Source organism: Perna viridis, chromosome 5 (assembly GCF_037379345.1).
Source record: "Perna viridis isolate PV_CMFRI_1.1 ecotype Kerala chromosome 5, ASM3737934v1, whole genome shotgun sequence".
Classification (NCBI taxonomy): Eukaryota; Metazoa; Mollusca; class Bivalvia; order Mytilida; family Mytilidae; genus Perna; species Perna viridis.
The window spans coordinates 46,703,687-46,725,986 of record NC_142449.1 but is presented as its reverse complement, the minus strand read 5'-3'; the positions used below and the strand labels follow the sequence as shown (position 1 = coordinate 46,725,986).

The 22,300-nt window shown below is 32.7% G+C and overlaps 1 protein-coding gene across 1 annotated transcript in view; it reads right to left on the bottom strand.

Moving 5' to 3' along the window:
- Positions 1 to 314: 314 nt before the first annotated feature.
- Positions 315 to 22,300, bottom strand: part of LOC148617968 (uncharacterized) — a 98,215-nt gene continuing 76,229 nt past the window's right edge. The window contains exons 24-33 of the mRNA XM_088585156.1: positions 12,708 to 12,843; positions 11,752 to 11,790; positions 11,328 to 11,458; positions 10,591 to 10,726; positions 8,559 to 8,689; positions 7,821 to 7,956; positions 5,787 to 5,917; positions 5,049 to 5,184; positions 3,015 to 3,145; positions 315 to 374 (exon numbers count right to left, since the gene is read on the bottom strand). Coding sequence (XP_088441282.1) covers positions 315 to 374; positions 3,015 to 3,145; positions 5,049 to 5,184; positions 5,787 to 5,917; positions 7,821 to 7,956; positions 8,559 to 8,689; positions 10,591 to 10,726; positions 11,328 to 11,458; positions 11,752 to 11,790; positions 12,708 to 12,843 — 1,167 coding nt within the window. The remainder of the gene's footprint in view (positions 375 to 3,014; positions 3,146 to 5,048; positions 5,185 to 5,786; positions 5,918 to 7,820; positions 7,957 to 8,558; positions 8,690 to 10,590; positions 10,727 to 11,327; positions 11,459 to 11,751; positions 11,791 to 12,707; positions 12,844 to 22,300) is intronic.

The following is a 22,300-nucleotide window of genomic DNA, read 5'->3' as shown; positions in this document are numbered from 1 at the left end:
ACTAAAATGTCTTTTAATCATCTTAGGCATTGTACCAAATAACTTTTCATTTTTTGGATGTGTTCCAAATTTAATGAATATCACTTGTAGATAAAAGCTGTACAAACTTTAAAATGGACAAACAGGAAAAAACTATATTCCTCTCCTCAAAAGAAAGATTTGTTTGTTTTGTTTGTTGGGGTTTAATGCCCGAGCAGCAATAATTTCAGCCTATATTCAGGCGACAAAAGAAAAGATATGTTACCTCCACACCAGCATAATGATACCCTTTACTTCTACAGTGCTTAGTACATGTCTCTATGGTCATTCTATTATTAATGAATGATTGTATGGCATTGCATGATGTCTGTTATCTTTGAAACATCCAACATATCCTGTAATTGAAAAAGAAGTTCATGTAAAATATGTAACCCACGTATACAAAAACCATAACTAGAGGCTCAAGAGAGCCTGAATCACTCACCTGGTTAACCATTTGCTTATTTGAAAACTTGAGGAATGAGACAGGCTAAGTTAAAATCAACTAAAATTATTCATAGCATTTTCATGACCTGAACCAGAATTTTGCCAAAGGCAACAATTTTTCAATTTTTTTTTTCAAAAACCTGTCTTATGACCCCTAAGTTCCATTTTTAGTATAGGCAGCCATATCTATTCACGGATTCAAAATCACAACAGTCATTTTCAGAACAATACACTAAAGAACTAGTATGCTTACTTTCATTCAATAATCTTGAATGGTTTCAGAGAAGAAGATTTTCAAAGCTGTACATGTGAAAAATGCAAACCAAACTATTTCAGGGCCGTAACTCCTACATCAGTTGACCAACCGTTTTGAAAATTACAGCATAGGTCCGTCTCAAGATGCTGAACAATATTACCCTCCGCAAGAAATTTGCTAAAGGCAATGCTTTTTGAGTTATTTGCAAAACACTGCCATTAGACCCCTATGTTCTATTTTTAGTAATGGTGGCCACGTTTTCTCATGAATCATCAATCCCAACAGTCATTTTGTAGTGGATACCCTAAGGAACATAAATGCCAACTTTCATTGAATTCTGTGCAATGGATTTTGAAAAGAAGATTTTCAAACTTGCACATGCGAAAAATGCAAAAAGCCTGTTTCAGGGCCGTAACTCCTACATCAGTTGACCAATCATTTTGAAAATTTTGGCATAGGTCCGTCTCATGATGCTGAACAATATAATCCATGCCAGAAATTTGCTAAAGGCAACAGTTTTTGAGTTATTTGCAAAAAACTGCAATCTGACCCCTATGTTCTATTTTAGTAACAGCGGCCATGTTTGTTTTTTCATGGATCAAAATTCCCAACAGTCATTTTGTGCAGAACACCCAAGGGAACAATCATCCCAAGTTCAAAACCTGTCAGTTCAGTAGTTTCAGAGATTTTTTAAAATTTGTCCACGACGACAACAACGACGAGGACGATGGACGCTAAGTGATGGCATAAGCTCACTTGGCCTTCGGCCAGGTGAGATAAAAAGGCACAATTCCCATTAATCCAAATATTCTCTGACAATGAATCACTTTAATATAGTCATACAACAATTCAAAATATTATATATACTGTTATTATAGATTGATTTCCATGAATTTTTACAGCCCTGAATATTGACCACTTTTCAATATGTAATTGTTCCACATATTTCAACTTGTACTAAAAAACTGTTTACAAAAAAATCAACGTTCCCCTTGATACTATATAGTTACAAAACATTACCTTTTGGCTTTATGGAGGGTTTCACTACTTTTTGTTTTCCTACAAGCAAATATTTCACACACTGTGTTAAAACATACAGATTTCAACTGAAGAATTTACTTTCATATATACATTGTACTTCATGCATACAGTTCATGTATTCAATATTTAGATATTTCTTTGGTATCCCTCTTCAAATCTTAAATACTTCCATTTTTCTAGGTTTTCTACAATATGTGTATGCTTCCTTTCAAGTAGGTGTGTATCATACATTTCTTCTGTATGTGAAGGCATTATGTACCGTGCATTGTTTGTGGTCATCTTATAGGTTTTCATAAATATTTTTGATATACTATTTCCATTGTTTTTGTCTATTTTCAAATAAGGATTTTAAATATTCCAATTCAATATGTTTATTCTATAATTTTGGAGTAATTTGTAGAATTGGTCTTTGTATGTTATCTTCCCTCATTTGACATGAGGATCACCTTTATCAATAATAAGAATCATTTCCACATTAAAAATTTTCACAGAGTTGTGTGTCTAGGTACCAAACCTGATTTGTATACAGAAAGCTTCCAACCCCCACCACACATCTGCTTCTTATTGCCGCCACACGGTGCATTACAGTATTTTTCTTTTGTTGAACCATACTTGTTGTATTTATTCCCACAAAAGCAGTGTTTATAGGACTGAAAGTATATGCAATTTATTCTTTAACTTTTTAGGCTTGAAGACAGCAATAAAATTATTACACATCAATTCAATATTCAAGTTAGACTTAAAAATCAATACTGAATTAAAGATGCTTTGAAGGTGCTGCTTTATATGACGACAAAAGTCAAACCCTGAAAAGTTGGGTGCTTACTTATTAAACAATCAGAACAGGACAAAATGACAACTTGATTCTTTAATCAGAAAGGTCTGAGTGAAACAACAGTACTCACAAAAAAAAAATTATCAGCTTAATTGTTTTCCTTCTCTAAAAAGCAGACTTCATTCACTTTCCTGCTCAGAAAATTTCAATCACAAGTTCAAACTAATGAGAAACTAAAATGTCTTTTAATCATCTTAGGCATTGTACCAAATAACTTTTCATTTTTTGGATGTGTTCCAAATTTAATGAATATCACTTGTAGATAAAAGCTGTACAAACTTTAAAATGGACAAACAGGAAAAAACTATATTCCTCTCCTTCAAAAGAAAAGATTTGTTTGTTTTGTTTGTTGGGGTTTAATGCCCGAGCAGCAATATTTCAGCTATATTCAGGCGACAAAAGAAAAGATATTGTTACCTCCACACCAGCATAATGATACCCTTTACTTCTACAGTGCTTAGTACATGTCTCTATGGTCATTCTATTATTAATGATATGATTGTATGGCATTGCATGATGTCTGTTATCTTTGAAACATCCAACATATCCTGTAATTGAAAAAGAAGTTTCATGTAAAATATGTAACCCACGTATACAAAAACCATAACTAGAGGCTCAAGAGAGCCTGAATCACTCACCTGGTTAACCATCTGCTTATTTGAAAAACTTGAGGAATGAGACAGGCTAAGTTAAAATCAACTAAAATTATTCATAGCATTTTCATGACCTGAACCAGAATTTTGCCAAAGGCAACAATTTTTCAATTTTTTTTTCAAAAACCTGTCTTATGACCCCTAAGTTCCATTTTTAGTATAGGCAGCCATATCTATTCACGGATTCAAAATCACAACAGTCATTTTCAGAACAATACACTAAAGAACTAGTATGCTTACTTTCATTCAATAATCTTGAATGGTTTCAGAGAAGAAGATTTTCAAAGCTGTACATGTGAAAAATGCAAACCAAACTATTTCAGGGCCGTAACTCCTACATCAGTTGACCAACCGTTTTGAAAATTACAGCATAGGTCCGTCTCAAGATGCTGAACAATATTACCCTCCGCAAGAAATTTGCTAAAGGCAATGCTTTTTGAGTTATTTGCAAAACACTGCCATTAGACCCCTATGTTCTATTTTTAGTAATGGTGGCCACGTTTTCTCATGAATCATCAATCCCAACAGTCATTTTGTAGTGGATACCCTAAGGAACATAAATGCCAACTTTCATTGAATTCTGTGCAATGGATTTTGAAAAGAAGATTTTCAAACTTGCACATGCGAAAAATGCAAAAAGCCTGTTTCAGGGCCGTAACTCCTACATCAGTTGACCAATCATTTTGAAAATTTTGGCATAGGTCCGTCTCATGATGCTGAACAATATAATCCATGCCAGAAATTTGCTAAAGGCAACAGTTTTTGAGTTATTTGCAAAAAACTGCAATCTGACCCCTATGTTCTATTTTAGTAACAGCGGCCATGTTTGTTTTTTCATGGATCAAAATTCCCAACAGTCATTTTGTGCAGAACACCCAAGGGAACAATCATCCCAAGTTCAAAACCTGTCAGTTCAGTAGTTTCAGAGATTTTTTAAAATTTGTCCACGACGACAACAACGACGAGGACGATGGACGCTAAGTGATGGCATAAGCTCACTTGGCCTTCGGCCAGGTGAGATAAAAAGGCACAATTCCCATTAATCCAAATATTCTCTGACAATGAATCACTTTAATATAGTCATACAACAATTCAAAATATTATATATACTGTTATTATAGATTGATTTCCATGAATTTTTACAGCCCTGAATATTGACCACTTTTCAATATGTAATTGTTCCACATATTTCAACTTGTACTAAAAAACTGTTTACAAAAAAATCAACGTTCCCCTTGATACTATATAGTTACAAAACATTACCTTTTGGCTTTATGGAGGGTTTCACTACTTTTTGTTTTCCTACAAGCAAATATTTCACACACTGTGTTAAAACATACAGATTTCAACTGAAGAATTTACTTTCATATATACATTGTACTTCATGCATACAGTTCATGTATTCAATATTTAGATATTTCTTTGGTATCCCTCTTCAAATCTTAAATACTTCCATTTTTCTAGGTTTTCTACAATATGTGTATGCTTCCTTTCAAGTAGGTGTGTATCATACATTTCTTCTGTATGTGAAGGCATTATGTACCGTGCATTGTTTGTGGTCATCTTATAGGTTTTCATAAATATTTTTGATATACTATTTCCATTGTTTTTGTCTATTTTCAAATAAGGATTTTAAATATTCCAATTCAATATGTTTATTCTATAATTTTGGAGTAATTTGTAGAATTGGTCTTTGTATGTTATCTTCCCTCATTTGACATGAGGATCACCTTTATCAATAATAAGAATCATTTCCACATTAAAAATTTTCACAGAGTTGTGTGTCTAGGTACCAAACCTGATTTGTATACAGAAAGCTTCCAACCCCCACCACACATCTGCTTCTTATTGCCGCCACACGGTGCATTACAGTATTTTTCTTTTGTTGAACCATACTTGTTGTATTTATTCCCACAAAAGCAGTGTTTATAGGACTGAAAGTATATGCAATTTATTCTTTAACTTTTTAGGCTTGAAGACAGCAATAAAATTATTACACATCAATTCAATATTCAAGTTAGACTTAAAAATCAATACTGAATTAAAGATGCTTTGAAGGTGCTGCTTTATATGACGACAAAAGTCAAACCCTGAAAAGTTGGGTGCTTACTTATTAAACAATCAGAACAGGACAAAATGACAACTTGATTCTTTAATCAGAAAGGTCTGAGTGAAACAACAGTACTCACAAAAAAAAAATTATCAGCTTAATTGTTTTCCTTCTCTAAAAAGCAGACTTCATTCACTTTCCTGCTCAGAAAATTTCAATCACAAGTTCAAACTAATGAGAAACTAAAATGTCTTTTAATCATCTTAGGCATTGTACCAAATAACTTTTCATTTTTTGGATGTGTTCCAAATTTAATGAATATCACTTGTAGATAAAAGCTGTACAAACTTTAAAATGGACAAACAGGAAAAAACTATATTCCTCTCCTTCAAAAGAAAAGATTTGTTTGTTTTGTTTGTTGGGGTTTAATGCCCGAGCAGCAATATTTCAGCTATATTCAGGCGACAAAAGAAAAGATATTGTTACCTCCACACCAGCATAATGATACCCTTTACTTCTACAGTGCTTAGTACATGTCTCTATGGTCATTCTATTATTAATGATATGATTGTATGGCATTGCATGATGTCTGTTATCTTTGAAACATCCAACATATCCTGTAATTGAAAAAGAAGTTTCATGTAAAATATGTAACCCACGTATACAAAAACCATAACTAGAGGCTCAAGAGAGCCTGAATCACTCACCTGGTTAACCATTTGCTTATTTGAAAAACTTGAGGAATGAGACAGGCTAAGTTAAAATCAACTAAAATTATTCATAGCATTTTCATGACCTGAACCAGAATTTTGCCAAAGGCAACAATTTTTCAATTTTTTTTTCAAAAACCTGTCTTATGACCCCTAAGTTCCATTTTTAGTATAGGCAGCCATATCTATTCACGGATTCAAAATCACAACAGTCATTTTCAGAACAATACACTAAAGAACTAGTATGCTTACTTTCATTCAATAATCTTGAATGGTTTCAGAGAAGAAGATTTTCAAAGCTGTACATGTGAAAAATGCAAACCAAACTATTTCAGGGCCGTAACTCCTACATCAGTTGACCAACCGTTTTGAAAATTACAGCATAGGTCCGTCTCAAGATGCTGAACAATATTACCCTCCGCAAGAAATTTGCTAAAGGCAATGCTTTTTGAGTTATTTGCAAAACACTGCCATTAGACCCCTATGTTCTATTTTTAGTAATGGTGGCCACGTTTTCTCATGAATCATCAATCCCAACAGTCATTTTGTAGTGGATACCCTAAGGAACATAAATGCCAACTTTCATTGAATTCTGTGCAATGGATTTTGAAAAGAAGATTTTCAAACTTGCACATGCGAAAAATGCAAAAAGCCCGTTTCAGGGCCGTAACTCCTACATCAGTTGACCAATCATTTTGAAAATTTTGGCATAGGTCCGTCTCATGATGCTGAACAATATAATCCATGCCAGAAATTTGCTAAAGGCAACAGTTTTTGAGTTATTTGCAAAAAACTGCAATCTGACCCCTATGTTCTATTTTAGTAACAGCGGCCATGTTTGTTTTTTCATGGATCAAAATTCCCAACAGTCATTTTGTGCAGAACACCCAAGGGAACAATCATCCCAAGTTCAAAACCTGTCAGTTCAGTAGTTTCAGAGATTTTTTAAAATTTGTCCACGACGACAACAACGACGAGGACGATGGACGCTAAGTGATGGCATAAGCTCACTTGGCCTTCGGCCAGGTGAGATAAAAAGGCACAATTCCCATTAATCCAAATATTCTCTGACAATGAATCACTTTAATATAGTCATACAACAATTCAAAATATTATATATACTGTTATTATAGATTGATTTCCATGAATTTTTACAGCCCTGAATATTGACCACTTTTCAATATGTAATTGTTCCACATATTTCAACTTGTACTAAAAAACTGTTTACAAAAAAATCAACGTTCCCCTTGATACTATATAGTTACAAAACATTACCTTTTGGCTTTATGGAGGGTTTCACTACTTTTTGTTTTCCTACAAGCAAATATTTCACACACTGTGTTAAAACATACAGATTTCAACTGAAGAATTTACTTTCATATATACATTGTACTTCATGCATACAGTTCATGTATTCAATATTTAGATATTTCTTTGGTATCCCTCTTCAAATCTTAAATACTTCCATTTTTCTAGGTTTTCTACAATATGTGTATGCTTCCTTTCAAGTAGGTGTGTATCATACATTTCTTCTGTATGTGAAGGCATTATGTACCGTGCATTGTTTGTGGTCATCTTATAGGTTTTCATAAATATTTTTGATATACTATTTCCATTGTTTTTGTCTATTTTCAAATAAGGATTTTAAATATTCCAATTCAATATGTTTATTCTATAATTTTGGAGTAATTTGTAGAATTGGTCTTTGTATGTTATCTTCCCTCATTTGACATGAGGATCACCTTTATCAATAATAAGAATCATTTCCACATTAAAAATTTTCACAGAGTTGTGTGTCTAGGTACCAAACCTGATTTGTATACAGAAAGCTTCCAACCCCCACCACACATCTGCTTCTTATTGCCGCCACACGGTGCATTACAGTATTTTTCTTTTGTTGAACCATACTTGTTGTATTTATTCCCACAAAAGCAGTGTTTATAGGACTGAAAGTATATGCAATTTATTCTTTAACTTTTTAGGCTTGAAGACAGCAATAAAATTATTACACATCAATTCAATATTCAAGTTAGACTTAAAAATCAATACTGAATTAAAGATGCTTTGAAGGTGCTGCTTTATATGACGACAAAAGTCAAACCCTGAAAAGTTGGGTGCTTACTTATTAAACAATCAGAACAGGACAAAATGACAACTTGATTCTTTAATCAGAAAGGTCTGAGTGAAACAACAGTACTCACAAAAAAAAAATTATCAGCTTAATTGTTTTCCTTCTCTAAAAAGCAGACTTCATTCACTTTCCTGCTCAGAAAATTTCAATCACAAGTTCAAACTAATGAGAAACTAAAATGTCTTTTAATCATCTTAGGCATTGTACCAAATAACTTTTCATTTTTTGGATGTGTTCCAAATTTAATGAATATCACTTGTAGATAAAAGCTGTACAAACTTTAAAATGGACAAACAGGAAAAAACTATATTCCTCTCCTTCAAAAGAAAAGATTTGTTTGTTTTGTTTGTTGGGGTTTAATGCCCGAGCAGCAATATTTCAGCTATATTCAGGCGACAAAAGAAAAGATATTGTTACCTCCACACCAGCATAATGATACCCTTTACTTCTACAGTGCTTAGTACATGTCTCTATGGTCATTCTATTATTAATGATATGATTGTATGGCATTGCATGATGTCTGTTATCTTTGAAACATCCAACATATCCTGTAATTGAAAAAGAAGTTTCATGTAAAATATGTAACCCACGTATACAAAAACCATAACTAGAGGCTCAAGAGAGCCTGAATCACTCACCTGGTTAACCATTTGCTTATTTGAAAAACTTGAGGAATGAGACAGGCTAAGTTAAAATCAACTAAAATTATTCATAGCATTTTCATGACCTGAACCAGAATTTTGCCAAAGGCAACAATTTTTCAATTTTTTTTCAAAAACCTGTCTTATGACCCCTAAGTTCCATTTAAGTATAGGCAGCCATATCTATTCACGGATTCAAAATCACAACAGTCATTTTCAGAACAATACACTAAAGAACTAGTATGCTTACTTTCATTCAATAATCTTGAATGGTTTTAGAGAAGAAGATTTTCAAAGCTGTACATGTGAAAAATGCAAAACAAACTATTTCAGGGCCGTAACTCCTACATCAGTTGACCAACCGTTTTGAAAATTACAGCATAGGTCCGTCTCAAGATGCTGAACAATATTACCCTCCGCAAGAAATTTGCTAAAGGCAATGCTTTTTGAGTTATTTGCAAAACACTGCCATTAGACCCCTATGTTCTATTTTTAGTAATGGTGGCCACGTTTTCTCATGAATCAACAATCCCAACAGTCATTTTGTAGTGGATACCCTAAGGAACATAAATGCCAACTTTCATTGAATTCTGTGCAATGGATTTTGAAAAGAAGATTTTCAAACTTGCACATGCGAAAAATGCAAAAAGCCCGTTTCAGGGCCGTAACTCCTACATCAGTTGACCAATCATTTTGAAAATTTTGGCATAGGTCCGTCTCATGATGCTGAACAATATAATCCATGCCAGAAATTTGCTAAAGGCAACAGTTTTTGAGTTATTTGCAAAAAACTGCAATCTGACCCCTATGTTCTATTTTAGTAACAGCGGCCATGTTTGTTTTTTCATGGATCAAAATTCCCAACAGTCATTTTGTGCAGAACACCCAAGGGAACAATCATCCCAAGTTCAAAACCTGTCAGTTCAGTAGTTTCAGAGATTTTTTAAAATTTGTCCACGACGACAACAACGACGAGGACGATGGACGCTAAGTGATGGCATAAGCTCACTTGGCCTTCGGCCAGGTGAGATAAAAAGGCACAATTCCCATTAATCCAAATATTCTCTGACAATGAATCACTTTAATATAGTCATACAACAATTCAAAATATTATATATACTGTTATTATAGATTGATTTCCATGAATTTTTACAGCCCTGAATATTGACCACTTTTCAATATGTAATTGTTCCACATATTTCAACTTGTACTAAAAAACTGTTTACAAAAAAATCAACGTTCCCCTTGATACTATATAGTTACAAAACATTACCTTTTGGCTTTATGGAGGGTTTCACTACTTTTTGTTTTCCTACAAGCAAATATTTCACACACTGTGTTAAAACATACAGATTTCAACTGAAGAATTTACTTTCATATATACATTGTACTTCATGCATACAGTTCATGTATTCAATATTTAGATATTTCTTTGGTATCCCTCTTCAAATCTTAAATACTTCCATTTTTCTAGGTTTTCTACAATATGTGTATGCTTCCTTTCAAGTAGGTGTGTATCATACATTTCTTCTGTATGTGAAGGCATTATGTACCGTGCATTGTTTGTGGTCATCTTAGAGGTTTTCATAAATATTTTTGATATACTATTTCCATTGTTTTTGTCTATTTTCAAATAAGGATTTTAAATATTCCAATTCAATATGTTTATTCTATAATTTTGGAGTAATTTGTAGAATTGGTCTTTGTATGTTATCTTCCCTCATTTGACATGAGGATCACCTTTATCAATAATAAGAATCATTTCCACATTAAAAATTTTCACAGAGTTGTGTGTCTAGGTACCAAACCTGATTTGTATACAGAAAGCTTCCAACCCCCACCACACATCTGCTTCTTATTGCCACCACACGGTGCATTACAGTATTTTTCTTTTGTTGAACCATACTTGTTGTATTTATTCCCACAAAAGCAGTGTTTATAGGACTGAAAGTATATGCAATTTATTCTTTAACTTTTTAGGCTTGAAGACAGCAATAAAATTATTACACATCAATTCAATATTCAAGTTAGACTTAAAAATCAATACTGAATTAAAGATGCTTTGAAGGTGCTGCTTTATATGACGACAAAAGTCAAACCCTGAAAAGTTGGGTGCTTACTTATTAAACAATCAGAACAGGACAAAATGACAACTTGATTCCTTAATCAGAAAGGTCTGAGTGGAACAACAGAACTCACAAAAAAAAAATTATTAGCTTAATTGTTTTCCTTCTCTAAAAAGCAGACTTCATTCACTTTCCTGCTCAGAAAATTTCAATCACAAGTTCAAACTAATGAGAAACTAAAATATCTTTTAATCATCTTAGGCATTGTACCAAATAACTTTTCATTTTTTGGATGTGTTCCAAATTTAATGAATATCACTTGTAGATAAAAGCTGTACAAACTTTAAAATGGACAAACAGGAAAAAACTATATTCCTCTCCTTCAAAAGAAAAGATTTGTTTGTTTTGTTTGTTGGGGTTTAACGCCCGAGCAGCAATATTTCAGCTATATTCAGGCGACAAAGAAAAGATATTGTTACCTCCACACCAGCATAATGATACCCTTTACTTCTACAGTGCTTAGTACATGTCTCTATGGTCATTCTATTATTAATGATATGATTGTATGGCATTGCATGACGTCTGTTATCTTTGAAACATCCAACATATCCTGTAATTGAAAAGAAGTTTCATTTTAAAACATGTAACCCACATATACAAAAACCATGAAAAGGCACTACTCCCATAAATCCAAATATTCTCTGACAATGAATCACTTTAATATAGTCATACAACAGTTCAAAATATTATATATACTGTTATTATAGATTGATTTCCATAAATATTTACAACCCTGAATATTGACTACTTTTCAATATGTAATTGATCCAGATATTTCAACTTGTACTAAAAAGCTGTTTAGAAAAAAGTTCCCCTTGATACTATGTAGTTACAAAACATTACCTTTTAGCTTTATGGAGGGTTCCACTACCTTTTGTTTCCCTACAAGCAAATATTTCACACACTGTGTTAAAACATGCAGATTTCAAATGAAGAATTTACTTCCAAATTTAATTCATGTAAACTGTTCATGTATCAAGTGTAAATATAATTCTTTAGTTCCCCTCTGGAAATGATTCATGTTACCATTTTAGCATGCTTTGAGTAATATATATGTATCATTCAATATACTGTGTGTTAAAGTATATGAGGGCATTATGTACAGTTTATTGTTTATGGTTGGGTTTCTTTTGGTATTCTGGTTTTGTTTTGTTTTTTTTTTTTTTTTGGGGGGGGGGGGGATTTAATCAGTGTATTCATGTGCAATATTTTTTCTTCTGACATGTCGAAAGACTGAATAAATGCTGTAAACAGTTTTTTTTTTTTTTTTTTTTTTTTTATGCAGATCACTTGCCATCATTCTTGGTAACCAAATGCTTCATTAATGAAAAGAAATGAGCTGCATTACAGTTGATAACAATTTTATTAATTTTTATATTGTGTTTTTTATTTATTTATTTTTTTATTTTTTTTTTTTTTTTTTGGTAACTTAAAAAAAAGGCATTTTACAACATAAGGACCCAAGCTGGGACAGGAAAAACAAAAGGACAGAAGTCCAAAGGTTTATATAATAGCACATATATAAACTGAAACCTTGGCCCAAAAAAATATTCTGTGGCTAAAAGACCATTGCAAGATTTTAACCAGAGAATATTATTCATGAATTTATCGGCATAATCAGTTCACAATTAAAAAAAATATATTTTCAAATTTTCTTCAAAGCACTATATACTTCATGATGAAGGAATATATACATGTAAATGTTGAAAAAGAAAGACAGGTTAACATGGTGTCCATGCTTTGTCTTTGTATCAACATGTGTAAATATTTCCTAAAAGTAGGATATCTTGATACCAAACCTGATTTGTACACAGAAAGCTTCCAACTCCCTCCACAAATCTGTTTTTTATTACCAAGGCATAGAGTGTTACAAAATTTCTCTGCTGCTGAACCATACTTGTTGTATTTATTTCCACAAAAACAATGTTTATAGTACTGAAAATATAAATTTGAGGCATAGATAATGTGAACAAAGAAAGATCAACCACTTGTCAACTAAAACTTGTAAAACTTATTGACTCTCTCCCTTGAAGCAACCCACAATAGCACATGGTCTCACTAACCACTTCTAACATTCCCATTACTTTACATGTTAAAAAAGTATATTTCAAAGTTTCACTGTGAATTCCCAGGACAAATGATAGTTAAGTGCTGCATACCATTGTCAAGCTTGGAAAATTAGGCTTTCAAAATCATTATGCTAATAGTATGCCATCATGATTGTTGAAATTCTTCACAAAACTGACTGGAATAAATAGCACTGAAAATCTACATTTGTATCTTTTCTGCTCACTGACACCATGAATGCGAATTATTCACAAATGCAAACAATAATCATACATTTTTGTAGTAAATTACGAATATGATTTTAAAGTACACATTTTCAGCTTTATTTTGACTACTACTGATAAAAAAAACATGCTCTCACAATGCATAGATCTAGGTTCAGTGTCTTTATGGTACTATATAGAGGAGTGGCCATTTGACCTGAAAGTGGTAAGTGAGACCCATGGAAACATGATGCGTTTAAGGTTTCACTAAATGCATAAAGGAGTTTTACATCATAAAGGTGAAGACAAACAGGAGGTTCATATATACCCCAAAACTTTGTTTGGCAAGAAGTAATGATCTGAAAATGCTGGATGGTTACATCCTTTTTATCAATATGATTCAGTTTTATTAATCCAATAATATTAACCATATTTTGAAGATATAAGTTATGTGATTTGGACATAGAAGACTTTAGACCCATCCAACACTGGATGTTCAATTAAGACAAAAGTCTCACAAACATTTCATCTCATTATGTAGAATCCACATACCATTATTTAATAAGACTCATGAACTTTACAAGACCTGATACTGAAGCTGCATACCTTATTCATTAGTCTCATTTATAACTGGTGATGCTGAAGCAGCATACCAGTATTTAGTAAATCTTGTGAACATAACAACTCAAGAAGCTGAAACTGCATAGCTTATTCATTTGTCCACTAAACATTACAACTCCTGATGCTAAAGCAGCACACCTTCATTATAAGTGCTCCAAATAATAGCTGACTAAAAAAACTACACAAAAGTACAAAAAATTATAGTTATATAGGAAATAAGTAAAACAACAAAATTACCAAACACTAATTCGATCCATGATCAAATCAAGTCCCATAGAAATATTACATCACCAAAGAGAATGTGTGATCAAGTCAAAATTCTAAGACATTATAAAATTCATTTTGCTAAAGATGCAAACTACACTGAAAGTCAGTTAACATAGTAGACCTTGGGTACACCCAAAATTTTCCATCATTCAATTTTCTTCAAATTTGTACATGATATTACACTAACTGTGGCACATCATTTGTCAAATTTTTAGGGAAATTTGATGTGCAGATTTTGATCAATGAAGACTAAAATATAGCTATTTTTTTTAATCTGAATCATTGGCCAAACTGAACCATATCTGGTATTTTAGGATCATTTTGACAATATTTAAATAAATAACTGAATATTAAGTCAAATACACTTTAAAAGAATTAATATATCAGATTTAATATCCAATTCTATTCTTTCCATTTTGTAGAAGAGATACTAGGCTTTTAATTTACCAAAATAACAAAAAAGGGGGGTCATTTTCAGTGATTGGCTTACATAAAAACCTCTATTTTGCCAAAAATTCAAATTTCGTACAATACTGATATTATATGGACTATTCATATTCGAATCAATAAACAAATTTTCAGAAAAATTCACAGTGTATTTTTTTTAATGTTTTAATGACATTAAGGTAAGGCATTGAAATTTTTTTTTTTTGATAATTCATCATTATGGCTAAAATCATGTTAATTTTCAATAAGGTTACCAAGTATCAAATTATGATGACTTATATTGATGAAAGAGCATTGCCAGGCACAGCTTGAGTCAACTACAGTTGCAAATTAATGTCACAACAAATATCTATACTTCTGCAGAAAGGGACAAACTTATATACTAAACCTAATTCAATGCTGGATACAGTCATATGCTGAACAAAGCAACAAAATGAAAACAGAAAGCTTAAAGTCTTGTATGGAATTAAAGAAATTGTATATTTTGTTTAACTCTAAAAGGTTAAGGAGTTATAAAAACTGGCAATGTTATTGGTTAGCCTTACTGTCTCATAACAGAGATCATTTCATATTTCAATTTTAATATCATATCAAAAGGAAACTTGGTTTGCCGTAAAAGGTATCATTTCAAACGTTTTCCCACCTTATAAAATATATTCCTAAATGTACCCATTCGAAACATTTAATCTATACTTCAAAAGAGCAGAGTTACTGGGACTGGCATCTTTGTTCTAGAAGTTGAACCCTTTCTTGGAGTTATTTCCCTTTAACATCAGTATCACTTCGAAGCTTGCATATTAGGAGTCATTCAAACGCTCCAGTGACTTAAACTCTTTCAATTTGGATTACCTCCCTTACCCCAGGTCTACTACCTTAAATAAAACTGTTTAAAATATATTAATCAAATGGTTCCAAGTTTTAGCTATAAGAAAGAACTTTGTCTGGGAGTAAAGCAACACTTTATGCCAAGCCATCTGAAAGCTCAAGAAAACCAACAAAAATTCCATAACCTACTAACATACCTTGCTGCAATAAATCCAAAATAAAATAGCTATGCATACCTATATATCCTCCACCAGTGCAAAAAAGATGAAATGCAAAAACACCACAACTCCTGTAGCTGAATCAAAATGGCAACAAAAAAGATCAACTACATATAGTGACTAACAACCCTGTAAAATTTGAACAAAATCCATGAAGCGATTTCCCAGGAATGCGTCCAGGCAGTGTTAGGGACATACACAAGCATGCATTGACACCAGTAATTTGTATGTCCCTTCTGCATTGCAGTGAGGGACAAAATGTGTCAAAGAAAGAGCTGAACATTTTTTAACAGGAAGTAGATGTTCAACAGGCCTGTAATTGGATCTCACAATATGGGCCTGTTACTGATGCTGGATACCAAAAGAGGCTGCAATTAGTAGTTGATAAAAAAAAGGGTTTTGGAAAAGAATTTCTCCACCCACCTGCCCGCCCAACTGACCAACACTCACCATACTTGGACCAGATTTTCACTATGTGAAACTCAGCCAAAAATGTAACTTATTGGATATTTTAAGAGCCTGTCTCAGAGAAATCCAAGCAAATTTGTCACATAGTGATAGTTTCAAAACAGATTCATTTTTTGCTTAAAAGTGCCCTATGGACATGTACAACTAACACACAAAATATTTTTTTTTTTTTGGTTTACTATGGATATAGGGGGATATGATTTATACCTTATACCGTGCAAAAAAAATAAATGAGAAAACCTGAAATTTAGTGTTTTTCACCTGTATTTTTTTTTTAAGCAAATAGAATATCAAAATTTTGCCCTGTGGAATATATACATTACGTATGACAAAAGATAATAAAAACATTAAAAAAAATATTACTCTGAATTTCATACGATCAGGTCAAAGACACCCATAAAACCCGAATACGTAGTATTTGCTCAAACTGGACAGTAAAAAGAGTCCATATCTCCCAAGGGGGATATAGTAAATACATTTTCTGTCTATTATACCAATATTTAGTCATCAGTAAGCAATATATGAAAAATTTATCTTTGGCAAATTAAATATAAATAGTTAGGGTAAGGGCAAAAGTTAAGTGCACATGCAGTTAGCTAAAACATTCAAAAAATAAACAAAAAAACAACAATAGCCTCCACAAGTCTGACAAACCATGAAAATGTCTTATAATTCATCAGCTAAACATATTTTATGTATTTAGATCAATTAAATTTATTTTTGAGAAAAAAGGGGGATGATGGAGAGGAAAACAGGGGGGTGAGTTTCTGTGATGTTTGTAATTTCGATGACCCTTTGAATTTTGCATCATATTTATCAAATGCCAACATGACAGCCCAACTTGAGTCTTAGAATGGATCTCTTTTTAAAGACATTTTCAAAAACAGAGACTTATAAATGAAACATTAAGCATTGATGTGTAATGTATTAGTGAAGTGTAATTAACTCTATAATACACAGTTGGTCTGCCCTTACTTATACGAGGTAATTCTTCAAAGATATGGATCTAAACCTAAATATAAGTTGCAATGACCTTATTCTTATTATGTGGTGTCATTCTACATGTACATGTACCTCAGACTCAGACGTGTGTCGTGCTACAAAAGATACATCTACTTGGTCATTAGTCTACTACATATAGCATGTTACATATCGACATAAACCAAAAATTTGACCAAAGTCGTTTGTGATTGAAATATAAGTTGCACTGACCTTACTCATTGCGGGTAGTGTCATGCTACCAAAAATACATCTATTGGTCATTTATCATTGGTCACCTGTGCACTTAGACCAAGAACTTAACCAGAGTGTGATGGACGTTCATACAAAAGTTAGAATGGACATGTTTAACATTATATGTCTTGGCCATATAAAAAATGTTTATATGAAAGACAAATTCCTATTGAGCTGCGACAGTGGATCTGCAACCATTTTTAAAATTGCCATTGGAAGTAAACTGCACTCTACTGTATCCACAAGTTCAAGATCTTCCTGTGACAGCTGAATGAATTTTCTTATATTTTCCATAGTTGATTTGTTGTTGTACACACAACATTTACCAATAACCTTTCTTTTTCAACATGGAAATGTGTCTGGAAAATCCAGATCTCAAGCTTGGAACATTTTGGCAGAACTTCCCATCAAAATGTTTTTAATTACAATGTGTAAGTGTACAAAGTTTCAAGAAGATAGGACTTTCAGAAAAATCAATGAAATCATAAAAAGGAAACCTGAATGTGTCAAAAGGACAGACAGACAGAAGATGACTTAACTAACCAAACAACTGTACGTGTAAGTCCTGCAGCAATTTTGGCAGGACATAATAATAAACAAGCAGTTGCAGGCTACAAAATGTACATCATGCTAGGAATATCTCCAATCAAATATCTAAGCATTCCCTCTAAGAGAAGCTAAGAAATATATTCCTAAAAGTGTAACAGACTGACAGACAGATAAGGTAATTGCAGGAATAACTAGAAATACTGTAAGATCACAAAGAGAATATCCCCACTTCAAATGGATGTCACAAACAGAACTGTTCCAACTTATGTATCTTGTTTCTGTTTCATGAGTTTGGTCAGTGTATTTGAGAAAAAATACTACATGTACATTTGTATTTCATATATTTTGGAAATGTAATTCCTTTCCCCATTTGTTCTACAGATACAGCACCCTAAGACTGTTACTTTTAATAAGTATGAAGGTTTTTGATTGCAACAGGTCAAAGGCAGTGTATTTCTTGCATATTTCCTAATTATTTGACTTAAAGAGAGTATGATACATATGTTACAATATACATTGTACTCATATATAGTTTGCTAAAATACAACTATACCCCTTCACTGAGCCCCCATGTGTGATATCAACTTTAAGTTATTTGTGTGTTTTCATACCTGTACCCATAATTTTCAGAAAGGAGTGTGTTTAAAATGCAAACAGATTGGGGGTGCGCATGCAGTGAAAAGAGGATTTTGACCCCTCCTGAAGAATTTGAATTATTTTCTTTTGTACGGGCCTGGTTTTAAAGATGAACTGGATTTTTTTATGTGTGAAGTGTAATTCTGTCCCACACATATTCAATCAATATCAATTTATTTCTAGTGTCAGGATATTGAAACCTTTTTAGGATGCCAATAGTTGAAAAACTTTTTTACAGTCAGAACAGTTTTAGCCGTCCAAACTGACAAAACCGACACTGTTTAGAAAGTTTGATGAACTAAAATACTACAATCATGTAAATGAGCAAACATCACTTGCTACATTTTGTACATGTATTACATTTAAGTAGCCAAAACGAAGTATTGTTTTTGATCTATTTCTTCTTCTTCCTATTATTATTATTATTATTATTATTATTATTACTCAGAACGTAAAGATGGAGGATGTGCAATCATTTTTCGAAGTTATAAAATGGCTGATGCAGTCAAAATGGCCTCCAAAATCGGCAAATTTCAACATTATTCGATTTAAATGAAAATTTATTTCTAGGACTAGGGTAAACATGTCATTGGTGGCTTCAGAATTTAGCTGAACCCAATCATTTTGCCTGTTTGGGCGACTTTTGCATTTTGCTTGCAAATAAAGTACATGTATCACTTGTTTACATTATAAAAATCTTTGTAGTATTTGGCTACATTTTGTACAATTGTCTTTTGTGCAATGGAATATTTTTTGGAAATAAATTGTAAAGGCTATTTTATCATTTTCATCATACTGTTTTTATCCTTGCCCAACCATGAATAACAGACGGTTTCTCTCCAAGGCACCAGCAATTTTTTAATTGAGATGGGGGGATACCAGAGATGGCTTTTTCTTCAAATAATGTTTTGCATTAACTTCTTGCAAACAAATTAAATTTTTGGTTCTCTTGGCTAAAAAAAAAAAGAATTTTCGAACGCTATGTAAACCATGTACATGTGTAATTTGAAGAAAGAGAAATAATATCTGATAAATAGTTGCACGTTTAATAATGTACAGGCTGGCAAAGAACACAGAAAACGAAAAATCAAAACAATCCATTACCTGACAGATTTACCTAAATCAGTAAATCGTAATGCAATTCACAATTTTATTGCCCCAAAAATGTCTGACCTCTCCCATGTCTCCGGAGAAAAATCAACTCAAATCTGCAGGATAATCAATCAGACAACTAAACATTTTGTCTGACATGTTAGAACACAGGGACATGTCTCATGGACATTTTTGGCGAAATAAGTGCTTGTCAACTCATTAGGGGTTGAGATAGTTAAGCTAACCCACACTAATTTTGCCCTAGCGCAGAAGCCGTAGCCTTTTGGCTTTCTTTTGTTCCACCAAAAGAATTTTTTTTTTCAAAGAACCAAAGAGCTAGAATTTTGCAGTTATTTAATGTCTAAAACATCTATTATACACTCCCCAACCCTGTGGTCGGATCTTCTTGCACATTTTGATGCCACCCCCACCCCCTTTTCAAAATGAAATATTGGTGCTTTAAAATGGACGTGATGGCAATTAGTATATGGCATATTTTGTGGCATTGCTTGTAACATCAAACTTGCAAAACAATTTTTGTCTGTAAATACAACTCTTTACACATTGTCGTTGTAGCTCCTCTGTCTGCCCTGCACCTGGCACTGTGATATGTTCTGGATACAGACTAGGGTGTGGCTCTTCCTCCACCTAACTCCAAAGTAGTCCCTATGTCTTTTGCATATTTGTTACAACAAAGAATCAGAAGGGCTTCAGACTACATTCAAAGAAATCCACCGCTTTTCCTGGTATTTTTTCATCAGATTTAATGCCAGCTAGATGAAAGGCTGATGGCTTATTGCATTGATACAATCGGGTGTTATCTAGACTGCATTCATCACAAGAAATGTATGAAAAGTTGGCAAAATGACAGGGTTGACTGGGGGAAGCCATTTCCCTCTGTATGGAGATAACTATGTAGGGGGAAGTAACTTTTAAAATGCAAATGCCTAAGCTGTATTGTATCAGATCACTTTAAACAGGCAAAACTCAATACATCTCAATTGTTTGCGAAAAAAATCCCTTTATCAGCTTTCTGATTCTTCTTATAACACTAATTAAGTTAATTTTGTGTTAATTAACTGATAATTTTATATAAGATCAAGTGTGCCAAAAAATCTCAAAATGCTTATGGGTCCCTACTTCAACAGCAAATAACTTTTTCTGTTCTCTTTAGCCAAGTCCAATTTTTATATGTTTTAGTCCCAAGATTTACCTAAATAGGTAAATTATAACAAGAATGACAATTATCCCCCAATCGAGATATTATTATACAAACTTGGGACAAATTCACAAATTTCGAAAATCGGACACAATGACCAACATTAAAATGCCACAACATTTCCTCAAGAAATATTTCATACTACTTTTTTGGTCAATGTTTCCCTCCAGTATAGTCAAATATTTGGACATATTTATTTCATTATTCTTTGACTTTTAACATTTATAAATTATCATCGCTATATGCATATTTTGGAACTATTTAAGCACATTTTCCTCTTGTATTTGGCTTAAACATATAAGTCTATTTTTCTCGAAAACAACAGAGTTTTGCGAAAAATCAGTGGTATATCTTTGAATAAGTGCTATTAATTGAGTAAAAAACAAAAGTGATGAATTTTTTCAAAGACATGGGTTGGTTACAATTTTTTGGATATTGCATGGTTTTCTGTGAGACATGCTCTTAAAAAGTCTAACTCATCCAGGCACTGAATCAAGTTACCTAAACAGTAAAACAAAGTTAATAAATAAAATAAAGTAGATAAATAGAAAGCTTAATGAGCAGACTGTTAAAGTAGAACAAAACCTATATGTCTCCCATTATTACAGGCTCTAGTGGGTGGGCATCTTCAGTACTGTTACATAATGTGATAAATTCCCTTAAATACAACTGCAGTTTAGCAGTTGAAAGAACATTATGGAAACAGGAATTGTTTGGTATTTAAAATTGCATAAAGCAAGATTTCGAAAAATGAATAAATTGACTGTTTTTGGACATCATTGTAGATTCTTTTAATAGCAATTATAGTACAAAATGTATGTAAATATACAGATATGACTACATGAACAAGAGGCTCCCAGGAGGCTGAATCGCTCACCTGGTTAAATTTTGCCTTTCAAGGATAATAAATTAAACAAGAAGTTGTCCAACAATTTTAACTCAAGAAAACTTTGGTAAGACTTTTCATAAGGATCATTTCAGCAAATGAAAGTTTAAATCTATCATAGTTTTCAAGACATTAGCTGAAAACTATTGAAAAAATAACCTGTCATTTTCCCCTATCAAGGGTAATAACTCTTATAAGGAGGCTTCTGACAACTTTTATGCCTGAAGACTTTTGTAGTCCTAAAAATTAGGATCGTTTCAGCTATTGAAAGAATTTGGCTAAACCTAATGGTTTTGGAGATATATGCGAAAAACTACTGCCTGACCCCTATGTTCTATTTTTAGTAACAACGGCCATGTTTTTCAACGGATCAAAAACATTAGTTCTATGCATGATACCCCAAGAAACATTCATACCCAGTTTGGTTCCAATGGGTTAGTAGTGTCAGACGAAAAGATTTTTGAAAGAAATAACATTAAAAATAGCAAAAAAATGTCAAAAAAGAGCAATAACTCAACATGGCTGAACAGATTAAAATGGAAAGTTGACCACAGATAGATCTTATCATGCTTAACACTTTTACCCAGGTCAAAATTTGGCTAAACCTAATGGTTTTGGAGATATATGCGAAAAACTACTGTCTGACCCCTATTTTCTATTT